This window comes from Sprattus sprattus (genome assembly GCF_963457725.1).
Source record: "Sprattus sprattus genome assembly, chromosome: 1".
Lineage (NCBI taxonomy): Eukaryota > Metazoa > Chordata > Actinopteri > Clupeiformes > Clupeidae > Sprattus > Sprattus sprattus.
The window spans coordinates 75767648-75782753 of NC_137920.1; the positions used below are offsets into that span (position 1 = coordinate 75767648).

Sequence of the window (15106 nt, forward strand, 5' to 3'; positions counted from 1 at the left end):
GGTGCTATATTTATTTCACAAATATGTTAAAACAGTAATTTACTTTAAACTTTTTTTTACTTTTAAACATTTTGAAAGAAAGTATCAGCAACACAGCCAGAAGGCAAGCAGGAGTATGAAATATGTGTATGGCTTTTCACTTACATTTTCCCATTTGTTGTTGATGTCCTGGACAGAGAGACTGGTGTAAGGGTTCTCAGCAATCAGCTTGATCCCGTAGGTCTGGGCGATCTTCAGCACCTCGGTGTGAATGCCCAGGGTGGCCATGCGCTCCTTGTCTGCCTCTGGCAGCGTGGCCTTGAACTGATCGTGGGCTGTGATCAAACTCTGCACACATGAGACGGGAGAGAAGAGGGACGAGAGACGGGAGTCAAAATCATTACAAATAACATTTCCTAATTCTCTTATTAAGTATCCTAAATAACAGTATATCCCTAATGGTCAGTACATTACAATTATGACTAGTGGTACAGGAGGTAGAGAAGTCGTAAGTAATCAGAAGGTTGATAGTTCGATTCCCTGTGTGTGCCATCAGCGTAATATGTTAAATGTGTATACGTCCTTGTAAGTCGCTTTGGATAAAAGCGTCCGCTAAATGACTAAATGTAAAATGTAAATGTATGACAATAAAAGGAAAGTTTTAAAGAAGGTGCTGTCTAATTTCCTTGATGATGAAAAAAGAACACGGGTGTAGAACTGCAGGTTGACATGTCCGTCAGCGATGTGCAGCCAGGCTGTTGAAGTGTGTGAAGTGTGCTCACCTGAATCTCCTCAATGCTGTGCACAATAAACATATCCTGCAGGTCCTCCATCGCTCCATCCATCCAGTTGTTGAAGGGTGCGGCCCTCTTGGCGTACTCCAGGTACAACTGGTCAATGGTCTCCCACAGTTTCTCTACACGCTAGGGGTGCACAAGACAACAATTAAACACGCAATCACCACAAGAGAACATCAAACTCTTTATTTACACGACTACTTGGTTAAATATCAAGTCAAGTGTGCAGAACACATTTCTGTAAGTGAGCTTCTGTAGTTTGCGCTACCTCCAGTGAATCTCTCCTCTTCTGGGTCAGCGTGCCCAGGTTGTCCCACTGGTCACAAATTGCTTGGCAGCGGGCGTTAATTGTGACTGAATCAAAGAAATCCAGCTCACTTGGAAAAGGAAAGAAAAGCAGAAGTATGTCAAATGTCTCAGTTGAGAAAGAGAGACCAATCAGCAGCTTTATCCGTCTCCAATGTCTTTATCATACGAGTCTAAACATATGTACACCTGCCTTCTCATGATTGTAAATGTTGACCCAACCATAGTATTTTACTGTATTTATTTTATATACATATTTATTTATTTATTTCCCCAATGTATTAACTGCTATTGTACCCTCTGAACCATTGAAAATGAGGATCTTAATCCTCAATGTGTCTTCCGAGGCCTAAATAAATCAATCAATCAATTTCTCTGCTTACTTGAGCTCCTGGGCGATGGCAGCAATCTGCTCCACTCTGTCCTGGTGGGCGGCCAGGTCGCTCTCGAAGGCCTCATGCTTCCTCATCAGAGCACGGACCTCCATCAGGGAGGCCGACTCGTAGTCCTTCTGCACCAGCAACTCCTCTTTTCCTGCGAGGAACGGAAGAACAAAAAGATAGTTCCTTTGGCATACAAACATGCAAAACATTTCTCGTGTGAAGAGTATATAGTTCACCACCTAAGGGCCCTGGTGTTTATACTTCCACAAGACCACAATGGGGTGTTTCATGTGTTTTTGTAAAAGCAAAATCATGTGGAAGTTAGGGTTCATTTTGATATTGGGATATCAGGGTATTCGGATTAACTGGTTAATACGATTGACTATGGGGTCAAAGCACTCAATGTGACTGACGCTGGTCAAATAGTTTGATAATAATTAGTTTGATCAGCACGTGATTAAATACGACTGACTATGGGGTCAAAGCACTCAATGTGACTTACGTTGGTCAAATAGTTTGATAATAATTTGTTTGATCAGCATGTGATTAAATACGACTGACTATGGGGTCAAAGCACTCAATGTGACTTACGCTGGTCAAATAGTTTGATAATAATTAGTTTGATCGGCATGTGATCAAATATGATTGACTATGGGGTCAAAGCATTCAATGTGACTGACGCTGGTCAAATAGACACGTCTTTGTTTGATCAGCATGTGATAAAATATGATTGACTATGGGGTCAAAGCACTCAATGTGACTGACGCTGGTCAAATAGTTTGATAATAATTTGTTTGATCAGCATGTGATAAAATATGATTGACTATGGGGTCAAAGCACTCAATGTGACTTACGCTGGTCAAATAGTTTGATAATAATTAGTTTGATCAGCATGTGATAAAATATGATTGACTATGGGGTCAAAGCATTCAATGTGACTGACGCTGGTCAAATAGACACGTCTTTGTTTGATCAGCATGTGATAAAATATGATTGACTATGGGGTCAAAGCATTCAATGTGACTGACGCTGGTCAAATAGTTTGATAATAATTAGTTTGATCAGCATGTGATAAAATATGATTGACTATGGGGTCAAAGCATTCAATGTGACTGACGCTGGTCAAATAGTTTGATAATAATTAGTTTGATCAGCATGTGATAAAATATGATTGACTATGGGGTCAAAGCATTCAATGTGACTGACGCTGGTCAAATAGACACGTCTTTGTTTGATCAGCGTGTGATAAAATATGATTGACTATGGGGTCAAAGCATTCAATGTGACTTACGCTGGTCAAATAGTTTGATAATAATTTGTTTGATCAGCATGTGATAAAATATAATTGACTATGGGGTCAAAGCATTAAATGTGACCGACGCTGGTCAAATAGACACGTCTTTGTTTGATCAGCATGTGATAAAATATGATTGACTATGGGGTCAAAGCATTAAATGTGACCGACGCTGGTCAAATAGACACGTCTTTGTTTGATCAGCATGTGATGAAATATAATTGACTATGGGGTCAAAGCATTAAATGTGACCGACGCTGGTCAAATAGACACGTCTTTGTTTGATCAGCATGTGATGAAATATGATTGACTATGGGGTCAAAGCATTCAATGTGACTGACGCTGGTCAAATAGACACGTGTTTGTTTGCTCAGCATGTGATAAAATAGCAAGTGCTCCTCTGCTGCAGACCTGAGGTCCATGTCTCGTGGAGGGTACACTTCTGCTTGAACTTCTCGGCCAAGTGATCCACTCTCTCCAGACGGCGGATCTCGATCAGCAGCCACTCCTCGTAGCCCTTCTCCACCTGCTCCAGACCCTTCCAGGCATTGGCAATGTCCTACAGGGGACACACACACACACACACACACACACACACACACGGGCAGGAAGATGAATGCATGTCAGAGACAGATCACATCGATCAGTGTGTAGAGTAAAGTCAAGCACACTGCTAATGAAACTCTCAAGTGAAAAAAGCCATTACAAAACGATGGTATAAACCAGGCCCCCCAACTCGAGATGAATGGCTGAAACTTGTGAGTGAGATGTACGTGATGGAACAGCTAACACATAGATTACGATTACAGGCAGAACAATGTGTAAAGAAATGGCTGAAATGGACTCTATTTAAATATCAGTGACAGGTCAATGTTTGAAAAATATGTATGTCTCAGGATAACTCTGTGAAAACAATGCAATCCAGTATGTTCATGATTTTTTTTTTTTTTTTTGTATAATTATTTTTTTGTCAATGTGTGTGTTTTAACTTGTTCTGTTCCTCTGTATCTGTGATAAAACTTAAAAAATAAATAAAAATAAAGTGTTAAAAAAAAGAAACTCAAGTGGCGGTGGGGTGGAGGGCTCTTACCGAGACCATCTTGCCCTCGGAGGGCATGAAGGCAGGGCGGTTGCTGAGGCGCAGCTTGGTCTGCAGGGTGTTGAAGTTGATCTCCAGCTGGCACTTCTCCTGCACCTTGGGGGGCTTGTGCACGCGGCGGTAGTCGCGGAAGTCCTCCAGCTTGGCCTGCATGGCGTGCATGGTCTGCTCCGCCACACGGTTCTCCAGCCAGGGCATGGTTCTGCGGATCCACTCCAGCAGCTAAGGGGGAGAACCAGGAACACGTCAAGAACACGGTCAGCAAGTAATCTTCGGTTGAACCCTAAGGGGCCATTGAATGGATGCTATCATTTTCACTGTTAAAGGGTTAGCTCACCTCGCTAGCCAGTTTCTCATACTCTTCCATCAACTTCTCGTTCTCCTGGTTCACAGCCAAAACTTTACAGATCCTGTTGGCTGCTGTCTCCGCCTGTGACACACAACCGCAGACCAGACATTAATAACTCAGATTAGGTTGAGCACAAGACTTCTCTCACGATCAATGAGGCTTTGTTTTAATGGAAACATTTCCTTACCTGCTCAGCTCCAGCAAAGGCATGGTAGAAGCATGACACATAGGTCATGATAGCTTTCTCATCAGGCTTTGGTGTGTTCACAATGTCTGCAACCAAGAAAATGGCAAAAATAAGCTACTGCAAGTATTATCACTATTCATTAATAGAATTTCCACTACTATCCTGTACCTGTAAACACCCCACTCCCTGTGTTCATGTTCTCCCTATGTGTATTGTGTTTATTTTGATTCATGTATGTATGTTTGTGAGTTAAGTGTAAGCTACTGGATGACCTTAATTCCCCTCGGGATCAATAAAGTATCCATCTATCTATAATCTATCTAATCAAAAGCAAGTGTTAGCACAGCTGATGTGTGTATATTTTGTCATTGTGAGTGGAAACTGTGGCCCCATCCTCAGTGCTGTGAGCACCTCCCTCTATTTCATCACTCTATGATATGTCAAGGCACAAATTAAGACGTTTGTTCTTATATATACAGTACCTTCAGCGTCAAGCATTTTTGGAATATCCAGGAATTTCTCAGCGACCTCAAAAGCAGTGTTGAGATTGCCAATAGGGTCGTCCTGCAACACAGAAGACACAAGCAGGCGTCATGGAAGAGAACACGGAAGTGTGGCAGTCTGTAAAGTGGCAATCAGGCACATTCCAGTTTGTAACACGACTGAGAAAGTAAATCGATGGAGGAGAAAGACCATCCACCCAGTGTGTGGTTGCTCAGGGCTTGTCCGTGATGCAAACCCACTTTTACTCAGTCAGTCAAGTCAAAACTAAATCAAACCAGAACCAGTTAAATATCAAAATTGCACTATAATCATCAAACATCATGCAAGAGAATCAAGTGTGTGGTTTTTTTTTTTATCAATTGCCATAATTCCTCTTGGCTGGCCATGCAGGTGTGTTTGGTTGTTTGCCAGTGTGAGTATGGCTTATTTTAGTGCCTTTATGACAACATCAAGTCGGCAATTTCAAATACATGGTAATAAATAAAATCTGTATAATTAACAATCTCTAATGTAATCATTCAGTTATCAGATTGATTTGTGTTGATGTTTATTGTCTACTGAATGTTAGTAGCTCCATAAGAGATTGTGCAAAGCATTAAGTTTTTATTAATATATTATTATTAAGTCACGGCTTTACTGGGAAGCGGCATCTCCATGATTTATACATTTGATGTCAGATTAAATGTATTTGATGTCAGAAAATGTCTTATAGCCTATATTTTCTGGAAAATACAGTCAGCTAAGGATATTTATATATTCCTCTCAAACCATAACACGCCACGAGACACAGTACAATGTCAACATTCTTCAGTATACATCAGAGCTATGTCCGATACTGTTGCAGTCTATATCATTTTGACCAAAGACAAACAACAAGTGCATCTGCTAGCAGCAAGCTATCCCTCACATGCTTTAGTAAAGTTGTCAGTAACAGCAACAAAGGGTAAACAACACAACCACATCAGAGGGGACCCGTGTGATAGGAGCTCAAGCTGGGGATGAGATGGAGGCAAGGGGACTATAGAGGTGAAAGCAAGGTCAGAGGTGAGGCAAGCGCAAGGTCAGAGGTCAAGAGGTCAGCACCTTGCGCAGTTTGGCGTAGTCAATGAGGTCAGGTCTGTGTCTGTGGATGAGGGCGCACAGAGCCAGGCCATCCTTCCAGCTGAGACACAGACCAGAGAGGAAACAAGAGGTGGATGGAGGGATAGTGTGGAGGAACGCGGGAGGGAGGGAGGGAGAGAGAGAAGAAAAGAGATGTGGATGAGCAAGGGATGATGAAGAAAACTGTCCAATGCCCTGGACAAGCTCTTTGTTTTTGTTTTTTTTAAAGCTGGACAGAGTGGATGACCAGGCACAAGTGTGCAAACAGTGTTTACTGAAACGGAGTAGTGATAACTGAGGGAATGGTGAACATGGTGTGGTGGGAGCAGCTCTGCAAACAGGGTGAACACTTCTCAGGGCTCAGATACACATACGCGTTTTTGTAAAAACGCGACGCTAGGAAATGCATTGATTCCTATGGTACGGGGCGCTTTGCGTGAAAGCGCGCCGTACCATAGGAATCAATGTATTTCCTAGCGTCGCGTTTTTACAAAAACGCGTATGTGTATCTGAGCCCTCACTGTGTGAGTGAGGAGGGGGCAGTCACCTGATGTGGAAGTTCTGTACATTGACATTCCTGTAGGGGGCAGTCTTTCTCTGGCACCACAGCAGCAGGCCCTCTTTAGCAGATGTCTCTGAGGGGGGGAAAAAAACAACAAAAAAAATTAATAATTATCAGACAATATCTACTAGTTAGCTATAAACTGATATCACACTACTATAAAACTATTTAACTGGACGTTGCGAAATGTTTACTGAAATCGTTCAGTATTTTACCTTCAACAGAGATGTCCTGGATAGCGAAACGCAGAATGATGGTCCAGATCATACCCAGGGTCATCTTCACATTACCGTCCGTAATCTCTGAAGATACGTGGTGATAGGGCACAATCAGCAAATGTGAAAAAGTAGACATCATGAGGCTATTTTGACATTATTAGAGACTTTAGAGAATTGTATTCAAAGCATTTTAGAGTACAGGGAATGTTAACGTTTAACAGAGTACTCCAGTTTATCAGTATGCATGCTTATCTCACTGGTGCATGTGTGAGTGTACAGGGATGTTGGTGGGCATGTGTGAGTGTACAGGGATGTCTGGAGTTAATCCTGTAGGTGTGGTGTGACCTGTCTGCTGAATGTTGGTGGGCATGTGTGAGTGTACAGGGATGTCTGGAGTTAATCCTGCAGGTGTGGTGTGGGTGTGGTGGCATGTCTGGAGATGGTCCTGTAGGTGTGGTGTGACCTGTGTGCTGAATGTTGGTGGGCATGTGTGAGTGTACGGGCGTGTCTGGAGTTAATCCTGTAGGTGTGGTGTGGGTGTGGTGGCATGTCTGGAGATGGTCCTGTAGGTGTGGTGCGACCGGTCTGCTGAATGTTGGTGGGCATGTGTGAGTGTTTGGGGATGTTGGTGGGCATTTGTGAGTGTACGGGCATGTGTGAGTGTACGGGCATGTCTGGGGTTAGTCCTGTAGGTGTGGGGTGACCTCGGTCTGCATTGGTTTTATAAGCTCACCCTCAGCGCCAATGGACACGAGCTTGACTCCCTTGCTGCAGATGAAGTCCAGGGCCTTGTTCACGTTGGCAATCTTGTGGAAGCGCATTTTGCCTTTGTCGGGCTTGGGCAGCCGTTCACCTGCCAAAGCACACAGACACCAATGGCTACTGTCAACAGTTCAATGGCTACTGTCAACAGTTCAATGGCTACTGCTGCTGATGCTGCACGGGTGTATGCAGCTGGCAAAGCATCGCAGGCCTACCAATCACACTCAATCACTCTATTGTGGTGCTGCCATCCAAATGTTATCACATTAGAGATGTGTTGCTAGGTCATTTGGGCAGATTAGGCCCCTCCAATGCCAATGCAACCTCAAAAGTCAAAAGTAAAGAGTCTTTCTGATATCTACATTGGCCACAGCTTCTTTGTCAACAGTCCAATGGCTACTGATTTGAAAAATGTGAACCCAATGATATACACTGGACATACACTAGTGAACATGTGAACCCAATGATATAAACTGGACATACACTTGAGAATAGACTACTTATACAGGCCCATAACAGGATTAAAAATACAATGAGATGTTATACATTATGTGTTACATGTGTGTGTGTGTGTCTATTGAGTGACCTACATTTCAGTCATTCCACGCAATTCTAGTCTGAGGGTCCCCTCTTCCCTCTCTTACCTGAGATCACCTCCAACAGAAGCATGAGCTTCAGTCCATTTCTGAAGTCCTCCTCGATATTCTCGATCTGTGTGCCAGCTTTGCGCAGATGCGAGTTGCACCAGGCGGTGAAGGTCTTTGGGAAACAAAAGATAGGAAATGATTAAGTTAGTTATGAGTCAAGTTAATGAAAAAGGTTTTCATGCCATCGTCCCATCGTTCTACTCGCCACTAGGCCTGCCTGCATCCCCATAGAATTAATGATCAGCACTGATATTCATTCAGTCACATGCTTTTCTCTTGTGGTGTGACTGTGCATTACAACTCCAGTCATTTCCCGTTTCTGATCTCTAGCTTCACGTTGCTCTTTCCCTGTATTTCCTGCTGAACGATTAACCCATTTTGATTAATTTCGATTTAACCCAACCCAGCCCTGCTAAAGATGTAAACCTTCTTAGTGACAGATCTCAGAAAGCTGTGTGACATGGCTGCTGTATACAGCTGTAGGCTGTGTTTGTGTTTGCAAGGCCCTGACACTATAGCTTAAGGGGGTAAAGCAGCAACTCCTGTCTTTGAGCACATATACGTCAGTGAGGTCAAGGGCCAGCTCCGGAAATGTCACTTCACCGTATGGATTGTGAGCGCATACTGAGCAAGGGGGAGGGAGAGAGAGAGAGGGAGAGAGGAGGGGGGGAGAGAGAGAGAGAGAGAGAGAGGGGGTGGGGGGAGGGAGAGAGAGAGAGAGAGAGAGAGAGAGAGAGGGGGTGGGGGGAGAGAGAGAGAGAGGGGGGGGGGGGGAGAGAGAGAGAGAGAGGGGGGGAGGGAGAGAGGGAGAGAGGAGGGGGGGGAGGGAGAGAGAGAGAGGGAGAGAGGAGGGGTGGGGGGAGAGAGAGAGAGAGGGGGGGGGGAGAGAGAGAGAGGGAGAGAGGAGGGGTGGGGGGAGAGAGAGAGAGAGAGAGAGAGCAGTAAAGAGGGGAAGAGCGCACCAAAGAATGCTCAGGGGCTATGTAATTTGATGTAAGCTTGGAAGAGGAGCCTCTTCGACAGCAGGTGGCCACCCCTCAAATCACCTCCTCCTGCCACAGATTGCCAAATTTAGCCCTGCTTCCCCGAGGGAGGGGGGGACAGAGGAGACCTCAGGGAGGGAGTGCAGGAGGGCTATATCGGGGGGCCATGGGACACCAGGAGACAGCTGAGGGCATGGCATTCCTGAAACTGCCTTCTTCACAACTCACAAGGAAAGCAAAATGCTGAGAATCAAGTGTATTAGGGTCATCAGCTCCTAAAGCATGTTATGACCATGTTCATCAGATCCTCAGTTTCCCATCTATCCTTAGTGTAATGCACTTTATATGCCCTGTGTAAACAGACAAAGTAGAGACCCTCTCAAGCTAAGATTGTGTAGATGGTGTGTAAATATTTTATGTGTTGCCCCAAATCCATTCTAACACGTATGAAAATAAGCACATTGTGGCAGCATAGTCACAGGCATGTGCAAAGCTCAACTCAATAACCAATACAAGTACCACCGACTACAAAATGCAATCGTTTGCAATGTCCAAATCTGGTTGGTGTTTACTGGGGGCAGGGAGCAGGGTTGTGCTGGTCCTGGGGTTAGCATGCTGTGTGGAGCGGCCCTGGGGGGTCTGGGGTGAGTGTGTGTGCCAGGGGGCTCGCTGCCAGGGATCTGCAGGGATTATCACTCCTCCACAGGCACGCAGTGTGGCATTACTGGGTCATCAGGCTGGAGGCCTACCTGCTCAGTGCTGATCATTGTTGTTAGTGGAGGAGATTCAGGGGTTGGCACCCTATGATCAGCTACTGCCAATGCTGCTGGATGATTTGTGTCTTGGATGTGTGTGTGTGTGTGTGTGTCTTCATAAACTTTAAAACAAGTTATAAACATACTGCACAAACATAAAGGCATTGAATCTGATTTGGCACAATTATGTGCTAACTGTTATATATATAAATCAAATTCTACTATTACTCTAATAAAACTATTACTTATATACTACTACACAACGGTAATTACAAACACACTTATTTGACAGTAATTTACTGCTAAACCAAATCAACATTCTGTATATGTACATGTAAATACAAAGGCATCTAAGGACCTCATAGCTGAATTAACAATGAAATGCTATGTGAATGTGTACACACTGAAACATGTAGTATATATTTTTGAACCGCTATCATGTAGTGTTTTGTCTGCATCTGAGTGCAACAGTTCAGATGATATTTAAAAATAGCGTACTATCCATACTGACTAAGCATACTAGTTGAACTGAATCATTCTTAACACATATTTCTTGCCCAACAAGTCACACTTTTGAACAGATGGTACAGTTAATCACCTTTCACCTAAAACAGGGGGATGGAAGAACACCAGTGAATCTTAACACCTAAATTACTTTCTCTTGATATAGAAGTAACCATTCTCATAGAAGTCATAACCAACAAGTTGGCCGTCCACAACGTGTTAACAGCCTAGGTAACTGCAGTATGCTTCATAGGCAGCCTAGGTGACTGTGGTATGCTTCATAGGCTGCTACTGTCGGCCTAAGCCTCTGTCTACACCCTTGCCATGTCTTGGCAAGACAAACCTGAATGATGGTCCTTGACCTGACTGTTTAGATGTAAGTGGTCCTTTTATTTTACTCTACTAAATAACATCTGGACAGACGTCATGTACCCAAAAGGGCCTACTTTTTCTACCAGAATATATGATGTATTGACGATTGATGGTGATAATGAATTGGTAAATGTTGCCAAAAAGCGCAAAACAGTGTTCAGATGTGCAACACCACATTAAATGGACCCTAACTACTGGGAGGCCTGCAGCTAGTAATCACTTACACATCATAAACACATGGCTGCTTTATTCCAAGTATTCCTGGCTATTCCAAGTACATGGTTCAGTGACTAACCCGGATAAGTTAACTCAGAGGAAGTGGTAATAGAAGACCCATATGACTTCATTCACCAAGCAGTGCAACGCCATAGGGCTCTGCTTTTAAGAGGGTTTGCTACTTACTGAGTTAACTTAGCCAGGTAAGACACTAAACCACGGACTTGGAATATCCCCCTGGAAGCTCATCATCCTTCCTACCCATCAGAATTAACATTAAACATTTTTAAATATGTTAAACTGAACAATTCATTTGAGTCACAAAGTTATGTATTACATAGTCAGATACAGTAGGTTTCCTGTGTTTGGTGTGCTAAGACTCTAGCTACAAGTATCCTGACTTAGTTTGGAACTTTAGTGAAACGTTCATCAAACAGAGCCAAGCCCAGGGAAGGGTAAGGTAACTCGGGCTCTTGGCCACATTAATGGGAGCCACTTCACTGATTGATGAGTCTGAAGGACAAAATGTGTTAAACAGCCTGTGAGAATTTACAACACCTGCAACTGCCTTATTTTAAGGCTAGGTGTCCAGTGTCAGGTCACAGGGAAGAGCCTTCTAGAGTGGAGTCACTTCTGAAACTCAGGGACTGGCTGCTTGGCAGACCTCACATGAGGGGGAAAAAAAACAGGAGTTTGGCCCCATACAGGAGGATTCATCCCACTTGTCCAGAGATTAACACACTTCCTCCTAGGAAACACACTGATCACGATTATATATAACTTTGAGATGTACTCAATAAATGTAAAGTTTCTAGACACATGCGCAGCCAGTCCTTTCAGTTTTGCATTCATTATTTGAAGTGGTGCATGTGCAAATGTGAAACAATACAGAGGACTAAACCACTTCTTTAATGCACTTGCTCAGAGTTATCCACCTGCTGATAAGAAAAATCATAAGTTTAACACCTATCAGCTTATTTTTATAGTAAAGGCACTGCAACTGCTGAGGGACAAATGAATGCTATTTTCAGTAACTGGCATCATCCTCTTCCTGTTTTTTTTCCTAATTCAACTCCTGGCCAATCAAGCCATGCCGTGCAAGTTTAGCGGATCAGAAATACCTGCATGACCCCATACCCACCCACCCCCCCACCCCACCCCATCCTTACATTGGGTAGTATATAGAAGCTGCCCTAGAAGGACAGCGCTTCTGGAATAGTAACTGCCATTTGATCATACTCATGGCTTTCTCATCTGCCCCTCCACTCCCCTCCCCTCCCCACCCCCCAGTCCTCTCCCTTAACCCGCGGCTCAGACCCCCACTGGTGTGTCTCTGGAACACGCTCTGTACCCTCACTCCCACCTTGTGTAATATAATATAAAACATTTTCCAGAGTCAATGTTTCATAAAAAAACGATAGGACTAGGCCTCGTTGTTTTCAGATGCATAACATGATAAGGATGGCAAAACCTTTGGGGTCTCACATAAAAGTGCTTTTAATAGATACATTTATTCAAATTGTATTATTCATTAATATGGTAATATGAATACACTGTATACTGCTCTACCATATCCTCAGAGAAAAGTAGCTTTCACAACAAGAGAAAACCGGTTGAATTGATTCTTTATAAGCCAAACCTAAGACTTCTTGTATTAATATCAGTGTAATTACATGATTCCTCACACTGACTGACATCAGTATCACATTTGTTTCATTTTAACATGATTTGTACCCTTCCTGTGGAGGCCTCCATAAGTGACGGTACAGTCTATAACTGATGCAAGTGCGTAATTGGATAGAGAACTCTGCTATGCCTGGACCGCATTCAGATGCAGTCTGGGGTGTCCACATATTTGACTCCCTTAGCCCTGTGAGAGACTGTGTTTCATACCGTTAGAGACAACTGGGACATTACACAACTACTTCTGTTCATTAGCCAAAACCCCAAGTAACTGCTAGGACAATAAAACATTAAAAAAAACTATCAAGAGAATTTGCTTTCTACACAATCCAAGAAATCCATACTGCTCAGGAAGACAGTCTTTATAAAAATAAAATAAAAATACACACTACCAAACCAACTGCATCTCAAAAGACGTCTCAGTTCTTCTCTGAGGAAAATATGGTGGCTCCATGTTGCATTGCCAACACTGGTGCAAAGCTAAATGTGCTCCAATGGCAGCAGCAGCAAGCAGGCTTTCCAACAACTGCAGACTGAGAGAGTTGAAAGAGTGTTCACCATTGGCACAAGACCAAGCTGAAGGCATGCTGCAGTCTTTGCCACAACCACAAATGTATCAAAGGTGCGGTCCGATTAACTAACTCTTGGTATGAAAACACAAACACTGTAAGGGGGTTATCCCCAGGGAAGACGAAAACCTGAGGGCCGTCATGAGAAACCTGCCTCACCAATGTAAGTATCTGAAATATGTTGCCATTAATCTCAGTCCGGTACAATATGAATGGATCAGATGTGTCCATGTAGCTTAACACATTCTAAATGTTAAGCATACCAGCTGTCTTCCAACCCCCACACCATCAAGCAAAGTTGTCAAGACCAATTATTCAGACCAGTTAACACAACTGGGGTGAATCTCTCTGTCTGTACCAAGGATATATGATAAAAGCAACCAAAGTAAACAATGCTGTGTCATAAAGGAAGGCCAAATAATCGTAATAAATAAATATAATAAATTTTTTACGTATGCGGGTCATGGTCAATGCAATGACCAGCATTTCAGATTAAATTAGTATGCCCTTGCTCTCAGACTTGGTAGAGCACAATTGCATCCTCGTCTTAAAACAAAAATGTTTCTTGTGTATTGCTATTTTTGTCTCTGGTAAGTAAAATGACCCACCATCCATTTCTGACTGCAAGCAATTTCAAGTGCAACACTACTCTGTTACATAATGTAGGTATTTTAGGGGGGGCTGCACCTCAAGTCCCAATCCTTTTGAACATTTGAATATATAGGCGTTTCAGACACTACACGTCAATAATTTGAATGCTTGATTTTGTGTTTAACCATGTTACACCTGCAGTAACAGAACTTGATATGTATTTCCATACAGGAATGATAGTTGTAGGCCTACAACGTGTGTGGTGTGACTCTTCTAAAGCATGACCTGCTGAAGACTTATTTTTATTCCACAAAACAAGGGAAGCAGTTCTGTTGAACAGGCGCTTAGAATATATACCCAGGTGAGAAAAAAAAAAAGAAATTAAACGAGTCCAAAATGCCAAAGGCGCCTGCTAAAAAACATCCCCAAAACATCCAGTGTAAATACTTACTGTAAGCCTGTACGGCACGAACTAAATGTAAGACTATAAATTCAAGCAGTCTATTCTGTCGGCGACATTATTTAAAATGGGTTTTACTGAACCACAACCTCGACGGTAGAGCCACAACGGTAGAGCCGCTGTAAATAAAAATAAAATACAAAACTTTCATGCACACAAATGTCCTATCCATACTTTTTTTTTTTTTTTTTTCATATTTCCAGAGAAACTGTTGTTAACTGGACACTGGAATTGTTTGGTCAGCGCGCGCAGGTATTTGAAGTTCAGTAACGTTGAGCTAAAAGATACATTGCGAGTTGCCTGGCTTTGGTGGTCTTTTTGTTAAGCAGGAATCTGTGGTCCGTCATCTTGCAGCGGATAGTTTTAGAAAGGCAACAATAAATAGGTGACTTATTTGCGAGTTGGCGGCTGAGAAGTTTTACCTTACGCTGCTGCTTTTCCCATGCGGGGTCCAACAATAAATCTCTTTCCCACTCATCTTCTTGGTGCATATATGGCTCCGTCGAAGTCATGTATGCTTCCTGGTGGTAAGACACTTGCGTTTCCATCTCCATCATTTTGGCTCCTCTGGGATGATACTATCCCAACCTTATCAAAAACAAGTTTGTTCCTTCAAATCAACATAAAAGCCCTGCGCCGCAAACTCTGTAGCCCGTGTGGGTTTTAAGACACCAACTCCGAAATCTTCCTTGAAGTTGCTGCACCCACCGCCCGACGAACTGCTTGCCAGAGCTACTACCCCTGGTCGGGAGACTACACGTGACAGCACCTCAATATGTATGGCC

The 15106-nt window shown here is 43.2% G+C and overlaps 1 protein-coding gene across 1 annotated transcript in view; it reads right to left on the reverse strand.

The window, feature by feature from the left end:
* The window catches only part of actn3a (actinin alpha 3a), a 22334-nt gene extending 7251 nt beyond the window's left edge, over positions 1-15083 (reverse strand). The window contains exons 1-15 of the mRNA XM_080852686.1: positions 14744-15083; positions 8186-8300; positions 7513-7632; positions 6777-6863; positions 6547-6634; positions 5982-6060; positions 4877-4958; positions 4395-4480; positions 4196-4288; positions 3850-4080; positions 3171-3318; positions 1466-1616; positions 1045-1153; positions 762-902; positions 145-327 (exon numbers count right to left, since the gene is read on the reverse strand). Of these exons, the coding sequence (XP_080708812.1) occupies positions 145-327; positions 762-902; positions 1045-1153; positions 1466-1616; positions 3171-3318; positions 3850-4080; positions 4196-4288; positions 4395-4480; positions 4877-4958; positions 5982-6060; positions 6547-6634; positions 6777-6863; positions 7513-7632; positions 8186-8300; positions 14744-14878 (1848 nt within the window). The 5' untranslated portion in view covers positions 14879-15083. The remainder of the gene's footprint in view (positions 1-144; positions 328-761; positions 903-1044; positions 1154-1465; positions 1617-3170; positions 3319-3849; positions 4081-4195; positions 4289-4394; positions 4481-4876; positions 4959-5981; positions 6061-6546; positions 6635-6776; positions 6864-7512; positions 7633-8185; positions 8301-14743) is intronic.
* Positions 15084-15106: the final 23 nt, after the last annotated feature.